Source organism: Phodopus roborovskii, unplaced genomic scaffold (assembly GCF_943737965.1).
Source record: "Phodopus roborovskii unplaced genomic scaffold, PHOROB, whole genome shotgun sequence".
NCBI classification, from domain to species: Eukaryota; Metazoa; Chordata; class Mammalia; order Rodentia; family Cricetidae; genus Phodopus; species Phodopus roborovskii.
In genome coordinates, this window is record NW_026126558.1 from 5,693,929 (window position 1) to 5,709,815 (window position 15,887).

A 15,887-nucleotide genomic window follows, 5' to 3' on the forward strand; every position below is an offset into this window, starting at 1 on the left:
TATCTCACTTTCTTGAGTTGTCCTCAACCTTTTCCCTCCCTCATGCTCCCTGCCTTGGGCAATCACAGGTTGTGAAGTAGGTACCCATCTCCCACCCTCACAACCACTCTCAATTAAAAGCATGCCAAGGGCAGTGACACTTCTGAAACGGAGGATGTGTACACATGTCACCAACTTAGCTACTGAATTCAAGGTAGCTTGGATTTAAGGCTGGACAAAGAGAACTTTTCAGAGTCCGTGGTAACTGTAGGAACTACAGACAGTGCTCAGGTAGACAAGAGCTCTATATACCAATGGGCTCAGATGAGCTCTGGCAGGGCTAATGGCACTCCATGTCCCTCAAGGCTCCAAGCTTGCTAAAGCTTTCTTTAGCTACAGTTCTGGGTGTGGCAGGAAGCGTGTCACTTCCTGGGAGCTGACTGGCTAGAGGGGATCCTGAGGCCATCCACCAGCATTCTTTAGTCACATCGTCTCTCATGCTCATGGATCCCTCCTCTCCCAACGGCACAACACTTCCCTTGAGAAACCCCATTTCCGCTGTGGAGCACATGCCAGCCCTGGAGCCAGGAACCACATCAGGGCAGATCTCTGTCTCCAGTTTCTGTGGGCCAGCAGCTGGGCATGTGACTATTCATAGTGGTCAGGACAGCAAGCAGGGATGCTCTCAACCCACCTCTAGCTGCTGCTGGACTTTCTCCATGGAACCTAGTACCTTCAAGAAAATAAGGTGAAAGCCAGCAGTGGAGTTGGAGGCAGGAATAAGCTGGAGTGTGCCTTCAGTGTTTGTGATACTAGTGTTAAAAGTTCACTCTTGTTTTTTAAGACAGGACCTCACTATTATGTAACCCTGGCTGGCTTAGAATTTACTTGGTAGAGCAGGCTGGCCCCAAACAGATGTGCCCACCTCTGCTGTCAGTGTGTTGGTATTAAAGGTGTGTGCTACCACTCCCAGCTGAGTCGGTTCTTTCTCTCGCCTACTCTGGCAACCTCCAAGGTGCCCATGCCTTTCACAGCCACTGTGAAAGCACACATGAACTATGTGAGCATCCACTAGCAAATGTTACTCATTTCTTACATCTGCATTTTGTACTTACCTTTTTGTTTTCACTTAATCCTGCAGTAAATGACAAATATAAGTGTCACACTCCAAAGTGAGCATGGTCAGGACTACTTTCCCACATCAATAAATAAAATACAACTTACACCTCTTATGTTGGGCCTTCCTGGGCCTCAGCTCTATCAATTTTGTCTATCTTGGAACATTACATGAAATGGAATTTTGCAGTTTATATTCTTTGTTCACATTAAGTCACCTTGTTATCTGGGTAACTAAAGCATTCAGGTTGTCTAGTGTCCATTATGTGAAGTGACTCATGCTGGACATTTGGCAGCTTGTGGCCAATCTTACCCTGATCAGTGCTTTTGGTAGGCATGTGCTTATTGCTGATACCTACCAATGAAACACTGCAGGCATGAGGTCTATCTTCAGCTTTAGTGGACCTGGTCAAAGCACTTTCTAACAGGTGGACCTGTTTCACAATCTATGCTCACACCCTCAGGTGTACTGTGTTACGGGTATACAGGATGAGAAGGTGAGTCTGGGTGTCCTGAATGTTCCAAGCCACATTTATCCCAGCTGTCTGCCTCCTACAACAGGGGCCTCATTCTGCTTGTAGTCGAGAAGGGTCCCAGGTTTGATGGGGTGGGCAGGGCTGTGGCTGTGGAGTCATGAAGGTCTATGCCATGGCTGGCCCCTAAAGCCACATGATGCCCAGGCACCTTGTAGCTGCAGGCCACTTTTCACTTCTGGGACATGAAAGAGCAAGTGCCCCCAGCCCTAACTTCCTTGGTATTTCTGGCTTCAGAATGAAGTCTTTGAGACAACCACAGTTCACCCTGCAGACAGTCTGACTTCAAAGGGTGGGTAAACAGAACAGCCTCTGGCACAGGCAGCCACATCCTCTCTGGCAAGCTCCTGCTGAGGGGTGTTGAGAGGAAGGTGGTCATGCCTTGGGATTCTTTGAATCACAAAGCCATAACTAGCTTTTCCAGAGAAGAAGGCAGAGCTGGGAAAGCCTGTCGTGCCATGCTGTGGTGGGGAGATGGCAAAATTAGTCTTGGGATTGCCTGGATTGGATGAAGATGAGTACCCCAAGCCTGATCATACTTCAGGTTTGATTTCTCAGTGGCTCTGGGAGAAGTATACGATATATGGCACATAGGAATGACAATGTACTTAGGGGACACTACCTGCAGAATGGCTAAGGGTGTTCTCTCCATGATGTAAAGAGCAGCCTGCATTCCAACAGGCAGACCCACAGGGGAGAGGTTCAGTGCTTCCCTTAGGAGATGCCCAAACCCCCTGGGCAGTGTGAACATGACCTTTCTAGCTCTGGTCACAGAGGACAGCACAGCTTCTCAAGAAGCTCATGCCTGGGGCTGAAGAGATGGCTAGGCAGTTAAGAGCACTGGCTGCTCTTCTAGAAGACCCAGGTTTGATTTCCAGCACCCACATGATGACTAAGAATTGTTTTTGATAGCCAGGCAGTGGTGGTACATGACTTTAATCCCAACACTTGGAAGGCAGAGGCAGATGGATCTCTGAACTTGAGACCACCCTGGTCTATGAGTTCCAGTACAGCCAGAGCTATACAGAGAAACCCTTTCTAACCCATCCTGCCCTGCCCTGCCCTCCCAAAAAAGAGAGTTGTTTGTGACTCCAGTCCCAGGGGATCCAACATACTTTTCTGTACACTCTTTTCTGGTTTCTGTAGGCATTACATGTACATGGCACGCAGACGCACATTCAGGCAAAACACCCACACACACAATAAAACAAAAGTTAAAAAGGCTATGTAACCATGTCTTCGTTTGAAAGTCATTCATTTCCTCTGAACTTTCTGTGGGAGACAGCAAACAGGTTTTCTCCCTGACTACATGAAAATGCACAAATAACCAATAATTCTGCACAGGAGCACACGGGCAGGCACCTCTTGCTGAGACTGGGTCCAGGGAGGAGTGGGATGGGATACACTATCACCCCCACCTGGGTGGCAGGGCAGACTTTAAAGCTGTTTAGATGACATGCAGATTAGGTGTGGTGGTACACGCTTTTAACTCTAACATTTGGGAGGCTGAGGCAGGCGGATCTCTGAGGCCAGCCTGATCTACATAGCAAGTTCTAGGCCATCAAGGGCTATACATTGAGACCCTGTCTCAAAAAGTTACTTTTCCTGATGATCCGCAGATGACGTGAATGACTGGGTTTTATTTATCACCATTAGAAATGGATTCAGCTGAAAATTACTTAAGTCTGAGCAACACTTCTGAAGCCGATCATTTAATGGCCTCTCGGGATACAGGCCTGGAGGTGGGAAGTTTCCTGAAGGCCTAGGGCATCCTCTGCTTCACTGTTCCTAGTACACTGGTTCTTCATTTTGGAGTTCATTGCCTCGTGGTTGTAGAATAGCTGCTGCAGCTCCAGATGTCATATCCTCATCTGGATGGACTTACAGCTGCTGAAAGGAAGAGGCAGGATGCCAGGTTTTCTGTACTTGTTTGTCATCTCCAGAAAACAAACCCACTCCCTCCTCCCCTCAGCTGAAACTCACCACAGGCCACTCCAACTTGGATTCAGACACTGAATTAGGACCATCTCAATAGTACCCCTCCCTGGGACTGGGTGTAGATCTCCCACCAAACCCAGGAGTAGGTGAGGCAACTGGTGTGGGGCTATGCCCCTCAGGCCTGCCCTCCCCAGGCCCCTGCTGGCCCATGAGCACAAGTAGTAGAACCTGTATCCAGACTTCATGGCCTTGCCAATTCATGCTGGAGAAAAAACAGAGACGCAGCACCAATCCATATGACATGTGACCTCTCACCAGCCACATGTCGGTTGAACACAGAACCGGCCCCTGCAAATAGCTAACTTAGAAATGGGCTGTGACATTTAGGGTGACTACAGATGAATACAAGTCAGCCCTGTTGAGCGTCGGACAGTGACCTGAGCCCCTGCTCAGCCACATCATGTTTATGTTGTATGCTGGGACTAGAATTATGAGTGGTTGTGAGCTATTTGGCATGGGTGCTTAAAATCAAACCCTGATTCTCTGCAAAAGCACAAAGCACAGTAAGTACTTTTAACCACCAAGCTGGTTCATTTATTTGGTGTGTTTGTATAGGTGTCCACATGCCATCGTGTATGTGTGGAGGTCAGAGGACAACCTATAGGAGTTTGCTCTCAGGAGTTAGTGCTCTTCATCCACCATATGGATCCTGAGGATTGAACACAGATTATCAGGCTTGGCAGCAAGTACTTTTACTAACTGAGCCATTTAGATGGCCCTCAGGACATTCCTGAAGCATGCTTTATCTGTACCTAGTCCATACCAGATGCATCCAGTGATGTCTGAAACAACATCTGAACTCCCAGGAAGCGATTGATGGACCTAGAATTAGGAGAGACCCCACTGGCCATCTCTCACACTACAGGCCATGGTAGGACCTCCCCCAGGTTTTTATACATGCAGAAATGGGCAGGGCTGCCCAGAGACACCTGACACAGCTTATAACATCTCAGTAGTCTGGATCTTTCCACAACCAGCTTGAGACATGGGCCTCTGGCCTTGCCTGGTTGTGGCCTCTGTTCCTGCCACTGGACTGGGGTTCTTGATCAGAGCTCCCCACTCATTCCTAGATCAAAGCATCCCTGACCTGTCTGGGAAAATTCACTGCCTCAAAGTTGCTTCTTAGAGTCTCCTTCAATTCCAGGCACCTCATGCCCCAACCCCCTCTTTTGAGAGGGGGGGTCACATGTAACTAAGGCTGGCTTTGAACGTATTATGTAGCAGAGGATGACCTTAAACTTCAGTTCCTCTTGTCTCTCTCTCTACCTCTTGAGTACTGAGAATACAGATGAACACTAACCACACCTGGTTTGTGTTGTGCTGGGGATCGAATCCTGAGCTTTGTGCAAGCTAAACAAGCAGTCTATCAACTGCACATCTCCAGACCTCTGAGTTTACTAATTAAGTTCCTAGACTGGGATTACCATTCAATGGTAGATCATGTGCCAGGCCCTGGGTTTGATCCCCACCACTGCAAACATACTGGGTGTAGCATGTGTGGAAGGATCAGTGCCCTCTGGCAAGGAACACGTGGGGTCCTTGCAGTGAAGACTCTGTTACAAATTCTGGAAGTGTGAGGCACACAGTAGATGTATATGGTGTGGGGCTCACTGCTCCTGGACTATTTTTGAGGCCACTGGAGGAAAAGCTCACTCATAGCAGAGCACAACCCACTCACATTTAGAGGGACAACAAAAGACACGGGTAGATGACATGGTCAGCATTTCTACTTCAGGGAACTGGTTAATTCCAACCAGATAAGAATCAGGAACATAATTGCACAGCTCTGGGCACAGCATCTGGACAGTCAGTCCCAGTCCCCCTCGCCCTCAGGATTGTCCTCCCGAGGCACCTCCTGGTCGTTGAAGTGGAAGTTGGCCATCATGTCACGTACGGCCAACATCAGCCTGTTCAAGCCTTGATTGCGGTTCGGACCCCTGGCCACTCCTTCCTCCAGCCTCTCCCCCTGAACAATGAGACATATCTAAGTGGGGGCTGTCTGTACAGATTTGAGACCTGGGGTTTAGTAGTCTGAGGCAGCTCAAGCCTCAAGATTAGGCCTGTTCCCTCCCAAGAGACCGGCCCGGAAACAGCTCTAAAAAGCCAAATGTACATGTTTAACCATGGCCAACCTACCACCATGTTGAGCCATCTCTCAGCCTCACACTACTCACCTTCGAATGGCTACTGCAGTCTCAGCAGGCTGATCCCCACTCCCTAAGCATGGCACCACAGGCAGGCACAGTCTCAGCCGTTCCTGCCTCCACCCTGAGCTGGACTTGCCCATAGCAACTTGGGAAGGAAAGACCAATGTGTTCAATCAACATACCTCTGTGGTGTAATTTGGCAATAATGACCGGAAGAAGAGAGCGATTGTGTTTCCATGGCTGACTGGACTCAGTCTGAAAATTAAAAAAGGTCAGAAAATGAAGGTCAACAGACACTGTGGAGTCCCAGTCCTTGTCAGCTGTCCTTACCCAGTCTCCTAACTGCTAGGGACAGGCAGCCGCTAAGTGGAGCTAAGTCTCTGAGTCCTAAACTGCAGATCAGGATCTGGGGTGGATAGTGATGACTACTAATCAGCCTAGGGTGGAGCTAAGAGCCAAGAACAACGAGGAAAGGAGAAGTAAGGTATCCCAGAGTGCTGGCTTTTTAGGGACCTAGTCTGCTGGATCACATGGAAAGAAGACAAGGTGACTACAGCATTTGAAGGCTCGGGAAGGCATAGGCAGTCACATAACGGCAGGCAGGGAAGGCCAGGGCATCTCAGGAGATGCAGCACAGCTCTATTGCACAGTATCATCACACTTCTATTCTGGGGACCACAAGAACAGAGGAGAATGCTATGATAGCTAGGCTATGTCAGCTTGTCAGGATGTTTCTGAACCCACTGAAAATTCTCGTCTTAATCTAAAACCTTAAATGGGAGTCACTCTACTCAACATGTTTTGCCAAGGTCTAGATGGCCTGTGCTCCTTTCTTGAAGTGGACTGTGGGGGAAATGCACCCAGATAAGGCAGCTGTGAAGGCTAGGAGGAAAGGGAAATGAGTTCTTTCATGACCCAGAGGCTAAAACCTGCCCAGATGTACATGGCAGCCTGTGACTCAGGCATGTTCCATATTAATGCTTGATCCACTACCCCATTCTCCTGGTTCAGCCACACGAGCTTTCCTTTAGTGCTCACTGGACCTTATACTGCTCTTGGAGGAGGGTTTTTGCACATGCTAGACAGAGTACCAGTTACCATCCTCTGTCTGGTTGGGGCACATCTTTCTACAAAGCAGGTGACTTTCATTTCCTGGTCTGGCATGTCCTTCTTTGTCATTTTCTCCCACAGGTTCATAAGCAAATTTGACCCTATGTCTACATCTAGGTTCTAAATTTGATGTCTGTTGTATAGTGCATCAGGCCAGAGGTGGCTCCTTATTTTACTTCCCACAGCTGTTACAAAACCTAAGGGAAGTGGTTAGACCTTTGGTGGATTCAGAGGAAACTCCAAGTTACACTGTGTTTCTCCTACTCCTGAGTGGATTGGCCCTTTTAGTCCCTGTTTGCCTTTTTCCTCCTAATCTGTAAGGGCAGCCCCAGTGAGCCCCAAAGTACCAAAGAGGGTTTGTGGGTGTGAAGACAAAGCAGGAAAGGTACCTCTCTGGTCTGACGTATGAGTAGATGGTGTCCAGGGGAGGCAGAGGGTCAAATCCCATCACAGACTGTGTGGTCACATCCTTTAGGAGGGGACAGAAATAGAGATTCTGGAGCACTGCTGGCAGCCTCTGCCTTCCAAAGCTTCAGTTGTTCTCAACTCAGACTTGACCCATCTGCCAGGTGGCAGTGCTACACCTGGCAGAAGCGGCTGTTTCTGTCCCAAGAAACTTCCAGTCTGGGTGGACCAGTCTCTCCCAGAGGACAGTCAGGGGAACATGAATGATATTTTGTCCCAGTCAGTGGGATGTAGGGCAAAGGGCATTTTCCACAGGTGTGCTACCATCTATATTCATTCACAAATGATTGGCCTGATTGCAGACCAGACCATGAATTAGGGAGGAGGGCCACTGGGTTGCACTGAGCTACTGATTCACCAACTGATCCAGCCTGGCTCATCCCCCAGAGTGCCAACAGAAAACAGAATCTGTGAGAGCAGAGCCAAGGCTCTGCTGCAGAGGGCAAAGCTACGCGAAGGTCTGTGAGGAAGGCCCAGGGAAGCTGGCTGAGGAGAAGAGCCCTCTGTTCCAGTTCCAGCTCTGCCTGGCACGTAGGCCAGTTTGTGGGTTTCTATACCCTGACGAGCACACACAAAGCCCCCATTTTCAGCATTCCTCACTTACCGAGGGCAGGGCAGCAACAGCCTCCTTGATCTCAGAGAGTATCACATGGCGGTGGATGTTTCTGGGTGCACGCTGGTACAGCACCTTCCGCCTGAGGCCAGAGTAGACAGCAGCACATGAGCTGATAAGCTGGTGCCCAGAGTGTAAAACACCAAGTCACCCATAGCCTCTATGAGAAAGATCCAGCAAGGATTGGCTTGTTCCACTTCTGGTGAAACCTCCCACCTTACTCTTGGGTAGAAAGAAGGTGTGCTACCAGCCCATAGCTCTGAGGCAAGAGTAGACTCTGAAAGCAAAGTCTACTACCTTGATCTACAATTTGGTCCCTTCATCCACAAAATGAAAATGAGGAGAGCTGTGAGTAGTCTGGTGAGACACTAGTGTCCACAATGGAATCCCTGGGTATGTCAACCGTATGGAGCCTGCCTCTTGCTGGGCACAGAGCTGAGAAGCAGTGCAGGGAGTAAAGTAAGTAGCCCAGACAGTATTTATAAGATTGCAAAGGCTGGAAGCAATAGTACTCCTTCCCCATTATTCACATAGTCTAGAATTTAGCCTCATGTCTACCACTGAACCTCCTGATTCCATGGACCAGGGAGATGACACAGCCAGGACAGAACAGAACCCTCAGAACTAGCCAGCCTGACTATAGCTGCCCCCAGAGCCAAGATGCTGATGAGGATCGTGAGCAATACCATACAAACAGGCAAAAGGGCTGCTTCTCAAATGCAGGTTCTAAGTTACAGAAAACCCCACATGTAGAAAGAAGGTCAGCAGGTTGCTCGGGTTGCCTTTTGGCTCCAGTTTTTCCAATAAGGGTAAGAAAAGCAATTGTAGGCTACAGAGATAGTTCAGAGGTTAAGTGCACTGTCTGCTCTTTCAGAGGTCCTAAGTTCAATTCCCAGCAACCACATAGTGGTCACACCACCTGTAATGAGATCTGGTGCCCTCTTCTGGCATGTAGGCATACATGCTGGCAGAACACTGTATACTTTCTTTAAAAAAGAAAAGAAACGCAATCATGATCCCAAATATGGGAACAGAGCACAAAAGCAGAAACAAACTAAACAAAACCACTAGGGCACATAACAACCACACACCCCTTCACATTTTATGTGAATAGCAGCAGCCATGCCCAGACCTCCTGATGGCTCCTTCAAAGTCAAGATGAAATCAGAGGTCTCGTGTCTGATAAAGACCCAGGAGGAGACACGAAAGGGCTTGTGCCAGCAGGGTGCCCTCCCTGAGCTAGGTTCTTCGACTTGTCTGTCAGGCTCAGCTCACCTATTCTCACAGGCCTCCACGGCAGGGTCCCCAGAATCCACTGATTGCAGAACCTCACGGACGTTTTCCTCCAGCCAGCTCATAATGGCGGGTTCTTTCCAAAGAAAGTGTGACCTCCCAAGGTACAGACTCACCAGCTGGCTCAGGGCAGGGGGCTGGCTGTGGAAGAGCAAGGAAAGCAGACCTTTGGCAGTGCTCTATGGTAGGCAAAGGGATATCCAGGGAAAGTCTTGTGCCTCAGACGAAAGGAGGCTACCTCTTGCCCGCTGAGCAAGGATATTCCACCCTCTGAGGGTTGAGTGTTCTTAAGTGGTTGAGCACTTTTTATTGATTTAGTTTAGTAATACAAATTACTTGACAGAAATGTAAAAAACAAAACAATGAGTATGTTTTCCTATTGTGGAACATTACCAGGGGATGGCCTACAACTGTTGATTTAGAGTCTGTAGAAAGGGTGGGAGCCATGTCAGTATATATTGTTCTTTTTTTTCTGGTTTTTTTTTTTTTTTTCTTGCTTATAAGAAATGCCACAACATAGAAATGTGGGAAAAATTAATGATGGTAAAGATCATGAGTGAACCATATTTTTTAGACTAGACGCTGCTCACCTGTCCCACAGAGGTGAGATGTCTTGCACATGGATGTGGGCTCTAGGGGCTTCCTCAGCTGGATAGCAGTCCCCCAGGACAGGCTCCTCTCTTCCTTTAAGGGTGAGGGGAGCAGTGCCTACAGGCACACATCCTTACCTTATCTCAGCATCTGGACCAAAGAAGCGGTGGTTTGAGACTGCTGCATCAGGCCGCACACTGCAATACTCTAGCAATGGCATGAGAGCTGCAAAATACAAACAAGTAAAGGATCCATGTATTCTGCAGTCCTTGTTGTGCTGGCTGCCAGTCACTAAGTGTTCTTAAGGTAAAAAAAAGATGGACAGCCAAGGGGTCATTTCTGACTAGCATTACAAATTTGTTCCTGGGTCTCTCACACTAGACTCCAAGAAACCTCTGAACCCTGGGGAAGTGGATGCATGTCCTGCTGACTCATTCCATCTGCATCCAAGGAAGACTTGCCTATCACCTCCAAGGCTGAATGCTTTGGTCATATGGCGGTCAGAAGTGAAGGCAGACTAGAGAGAGCGGAGCTGACTGTGCCCTGCAAGAGCTCACTCTGCAAGGACCAGGATCAGTTTGGCAGCCAACACAGGGCTCCCCTTGCATGTAGCACTATTCACCAAAGTGTTGGCTTTTCTAAACAGAGAACAGAGCATAGTCTTCCCAGTGACTTCCTGAGGACATGAGCACGCTGCAGCATCCTGTGAGGAGGTAGTGTTTGCTCAACAGTACAGCAATGAGCTCACTACCATTCTATGCCTCTTCAGCTGGTCAACAGAAGAGGCACTGCTAGCTACATCAGACCACAGAGGGCACAGGCAACTTCTAATGAAACTGATCCTCACTGGGTCAGCAAATAGGCACCATTTCTGTCTGAGGTTGCTCAGGTCTGGTTGGCAGGTGGAATTCTGGCCAATGCTTAAGGAACTCAGAATCTTCAATGTGGTACCAATTCTGGAACTTTCTAACAGAGAAGTTGGCCCCACAGGAATCTTATGTCAGTGTCACTTTGTGTACACTCTTAGGAAAGATCTGGGCAGGTAATCACCTTACTCTCCTGGCCATATGTCTGTGAGAATGCCTAGGCAGTACACCAGGGTCTACTCCTGGCTACTCAGAACCAATGCCCTTCAAACTGTCTCTGGGCTAGCCTCAGGCATTTCTTCCTCTGGTTCCTCTGTGTGCTCTGGAAAATGCCCTACTCTTCCATCCTGAAACTAAACCCCAGAGAAGACATTTGTCCCTCTCTCCTCTCACCCCTCACCAGAATTGTAGTAGGATCATTAAAGTGGGTAGATTAGCTATCTAACTAGAACTACAGCAAATCTTTAATGCCTTTAAGGGGATGCAATCTTTCCATTAAGTATGGGGAGGACTGTGATCTAGACTCAGTCCCCAGGAAGAAAAGTTACCTCCCCAGACAAGAGGTGGCACTTACCTCCAGGGAACATGGTAAGTGCCTGCTGTATCAGGAGGGAAGCTTGTTGCCTGGCAGAAGTGAGCTCATGCTCAGGTAAGTCTGTCTGCTGACTCAGAAGGAAATATGCCAATGGAACTGAGAAGGCAAAATTTGGGAGCTGGGACAGGTTCCGATGAGCCTATAATGGATGAAGAAACAAAGCCCGGGCCTTGAGTTTGTGAAGACAAAACACGTAATTTACAGGTATGCAGCAGATGCCAGGTGAGTCCCACAACTCTTCTTTGAAGGCCTCACACCTTAACTCAGGATGAAGAAAATCCATTTTCCACATATAGAAAACATAAAGGACACAGAAGGGTAGGAATCAGCTCAATCAGATGACTGACACTACAGCAGGAGGCAGGAGCCTCAGAGCCACTAAGGATGGATGTCCCATGACTAGACTCACAGCTTTGGAAGCAGGGAAGCCAGCCCTCTTGCCTAAGCAGAAAGCTTATAAAGTAAGTCAGCAAAAGTGAGATCTGATGCCACTTAGCCTAGAAGTGTTTTCCAGTGCTTCCCTTTCTTTCTCTATGGTTTGTGAGAAGACAAGTGACTTGTTCCATCTTCTGTGTTGTGTATGTATAGCACATGAGTGCTGAGGCTGGAGGTCAATATGGGGTGTATTTCCTCACTTGTTCTACAAATTTATTTATTTCACTTTCTAGCTTTTTTTTTTTTTAGAGATTTATTTATTTATTATGTATACAGTGTTCTGCCTACATGACAGAAGAAGGCACCAGATATCATTACAGATGGTTGTGAGCCACCATGTGGCTGCTGGGGATTGAACTCAGGACCTCTGGAAGGATAGCCAGTGCTCTTAACCTCTGAGCCATCTCTCCAGCCCTTACTTTTTTGCTTTTTAGAAATCATTTTTTTATCTATTTATTTGGTATGTAGTTATATGTATACATGCATACCATGGCACATATGTAGAGGTTGGAGGACAACTTGCAGAAGTCAGTTCTTTCCTTCTACTGAGGGCTCTAAGGAGCAAACTTAAGTTATCAGGCTTGGTGTCAAGTGCTTTTATCTGCTAAGCCATCTCTCTGCATCTCTACTTTATGTTCTGAGATAAGATCTCTTCTCCATAACCGAAGACCATCAATTTGTCTAGGCTAGCTAGCCAATGTACCTGCCCCTGCCCTGGTTTCATTCTACAACCACATAAGCCATAATGATCACTCACCTGCAGCCCTCTTTGGCATTTCCTGTAGCCATGCTTTCATGAGCTCCAGGGATTCTATAAAACAGATCCCAAAAAGCAAAACTTCCTGGCCAACTATACCAAACATTATGTAACTTAAAGTGGTTTATCTCAGCTGGGCAATGGTGGCATAACCCTTTAATCCCAGCACTTGGGAGTCAGAGGCAGATGATTTCCATGAGTTTGAGGCCAGCCTGGTCTACATAGAGAGTGCCAGAAAAGGCTCCAAAGCTACATAGAGAAACCCTGTCTTGAAACAACAACAACAAAAAGATTAATCTTTTTTTTTTTTTTTTTTGATAATGTAAAAATATGTACTGTGAAAAAAACTCAAAAGTAGAAACAGGAAGCAAAGGCTTGTCACCTTTCTCCCTTACTAGGCCCTGCTGGAAGCAACCAGCACAAAACCCAATGCCTCCCTTCTCTAATAAGAACCAACCACAGGATGGGATGGGAGTCTTGTACTCCTTTAAACTGTCTAGCAGTTGCATTATGGAGAATGGCAGAACTGATCTTAAAAGCATGGTAGCTAGCCCAACAAACTGAAATTGTCACTTCAACACTGCCCATAGTCATGGACAAAACAGTTATGTTCTTTTCCTGGTGCTATCTGGCACCCAAGGTGCATTTAACATTCACAGCAGCTGAGCCAAATGGCATGGTGTCCGGCCATCCTTTATTTTTAGTTACATTTAAATCTGGCAAGGCACAATTGACTGTCTGTCTGTCCACATCCAGGATTTCTGCAGAATGTGGGTCTATATGCTGAGGTTCCCAGTGCCAACCACATATGGCGCTCTCCTTCATGGTTGCTTCTTACATAGACCACAGTGAGTTCTGGGGTTTACCCAACTTTTTATCACTGCTAGTACCACGTCTGTGCATGTGTATTTGGTGCAGGCCTGTGAAAAGGGGCTCTTGAAAGGCTGCTGGGGCACCCTCTAGGAAGACTGGATCTTGTGCAGCAGAGGCAACGAGAAAGCCAGAAAAGAAGGGTGCCTTGGGATCTACCTGAGCTCTGACTTGTGCCCTTACCATCTTATCATAAAACTCTCCCTCAAACACATAGGGTATGGATGAGAAAGGTAAGGGAAGACACACAGCTGCACCTGCAAGTCACAGCACATGGCTTACACATACCTCCCACTCCTGGAAGAGGCGGATCAGGTACTCATAGTTCCGGGCCCGTAAGGCCAGATGGTCAATAAGCAGCAGCATGCACAGTGGGTCCTCATCTGGCTCAAGGCTTCCGGAGGCAGCACAGTAAGTGGAGAACAAGACAGACAGAGGAAGTGTTGTCATGGCTGGAGTCCCCACTGTTGTGGGGACAGATGGCCATGCAGTCAAAGTGAATACTCACCTCAGGATGAGCTTGCAGTACTCCAGCGCAGTACGTGGGCATCCTCGCTTCTCCAAGAAACTCATCTGCTTGTAGAGGGCCAGGTAGAAGCTCCTAGATCAAGGGCAATTATCCATGAATTAGTGACAGAAAAGCAGCTGATAGGCCCAGCCCTGTCTACCCTCTGGGTTGAGACAGCATTTCCTAAATGGCTAGATACAGTGTTGTGAACATTCCCTGTGTGTCTGGAGGAAATATGTGCTCCCTGTTATTTAGCTATGAATGTACTTAGACAGGAAAATCAAGCTTTTCTTGTATTAACACATGGTATGACCATGCAGCCAAGTCTGACCTTGAATAAATTGGCTCAAGAGATCTTCCTGCTTCAGAATGTCAAATCTGTTCACAGGTGCCACAGGCTACAATCAAGTGTACGTGAAAACACTGTCTTTTCTTCTTTTCCTTTCCTGGTTTCTTAAAAGGAGATCTTACATAGCCCAGGCTGGCATCAAATTTACTATATAATCAAAGGTGACCTCAACTGATTGGTTCCTACATCTCAGTGCTATGACTACAGGCATGTGCCATCATACCTGGCAAAATCTGTCTTCTTCCTAGTTGTCTAATGATTATCATTAAAGGAAAAGAATTAAAACCTATAAAATTATACTCCTAGCTTATGCTCAGATTCTAACAGTTATCATAGCACTACATCTGGATGCATAAAGTTGGATGGCTTTAGTCATCTTGGTGACTTAATTTTAGAATCTATTTCCAAGAAGTAAGAGTTTAACTAGGATAGACAAAAGCAATATACAGGAACCCAGAGAAAGAGATCCAGACCCAACACTCTGTGCAGGAGAGCAGACAATGGCTGTGGCTCAGGTGGGGGACTTCCTGCTATAGCAGACCAGAGATATCCAGAGAAGCAGAGTGCTAGATGTGAGAGAGGAAGGGAGGCACATACGGGCTAAAACCAGAGGATGGGCAGGCTTAGAGAAATATGGAAAAGAGAGTACTCTCTTCGTGATCCCTGAAGTCAAGCTGAATCCATGCTCATCTCAGCTGTAAGAATCAGGAGACACAACTGCAAAGCATGCTACAATAGTTTAACCTCACTGGGAATGGGGCTTTCCTCCAAAAAACATGGGAAGCACGATTCCAGCTCTCACTGTTCTGTGGCTCGTCGGGCTCACTTGTACCTTGAATAGGTTTAATTTTGGGCCAATCTGATGCCTGATTCCCTGAGCTCAGCCCTCTGCAGTTCAGCTATGAACACACCAAAGCTTAGAAGGTACTCTGGATCTTCGGGGTCCTGATCCATCTTCAGGGACAGTCTTGCATCACCTGTTCCCCACTAAACTCACAATAGTCACTCATGTGACTTGAAGGTAAGCCCCTGTTACTCTAGGGTGGGCCAAACTCACCTGTTCTCAGGTCTGCGGTAATCCAGCCTGCAAGTCCCACTGGTGAGACTGAACAAGGGGTGGAATGCACACTCCATGCTGTATAGTGCTCTCTCTGTGGGCCACAAATACCAGAGGAGGGTGTCACAGACACAGTGACTATAACTTTCTCCTCCAACAACTCAAAACAAAGAACATTCTGGAATGAGGGAGGTCATGTAACTGGGACCCTGAAAGAAAGAGGGCACACACAGAACTTCCCAGGCATTCCTCAATGACTCTAAGTTTACTGCAACATACATTTGTAAGCTCCAAAGGGACATGCTTCATATACCAAGAGATACAACTGATGCTATGTTCTGCTAACACTTAAGTTCCCACACATGTAAACCAACATGCATCCCACAAAACCTGGTCATGCATATTCACAGCAGCACCATTTCCAATAGCCAGAAAAAAACCTAAATGTCCATCAACTAATGATAGGTACAGAAAATGCAGTCTATACACAGATGAGTATTATACAGCAACGAACAGGGTCCAAGTATGATACATGCTCCAACAGGGATAACAAAGATGGTAAATGAAACAAGCCAACACAACAGCCACATATTTGCATGAACTCT

General features: G+C 47.4%; 1 protein-coding gene across 4 annotated transcripts in view; it reads right to left on the reverse strand.

Moving 5' to 3' along the window:
* Positions 1–2,866: 2,866 nt before the first annotated feature.
* The window catches only part of Tcf25 (transcription factor 25), a 31,778-nt gene continuing 18,757 nt past the window's right edge, over positions 2,867–15,887 (reverse strand). For 2 of the 4 annotated variants that reach the window (XM_051201608.1, XM_051201607.1), the window contains 10 exons: positions 15,283–15,376; positions 13,877–13,969; positions 13,657–13,762; positions 11,286–11,445; positions 9,983–10,070; positions 9,237–9,395; positions 7,953–8,043; positions 7,273–7,352; positions 5,956–6,028; positions 5,336–5,592 (listed from right to left, as the gene is read on the reverse strand). In XM_051201608.1, the coding sequence (XP_051057565.1) occupies positions 5,434–5,592; positions 5,956–6,028; positions 7,273–7,352; positions 7,953–8,043; positions 9,237–9,395; positions 9,983–10,070; positions 11,286–11,445; positions 13,657–13,762; positions 13,877–13,969; positions 15,283–15,376 (1,103 nt within the window). In that variant the 3' untranslated portion in view covers positions 5,336–5,433. Of the gene's footprint in view, positions 3,519–5,335; positions 5,593–5,955; positions 6,029–7,272; positions 7,353–7,952; positions 8,044–9,236; positions 9,396–9,982; positions 10,071–11,285; positions 11,446–13,656; positions 13,763–13,876; positions 13,970–15,282; positions 15,377–15,887 lie in introns of those variants that run through there. The other 2 variants (XM_051201609.1, XM_051201610.1) reach the window with 2 other exon arrangements.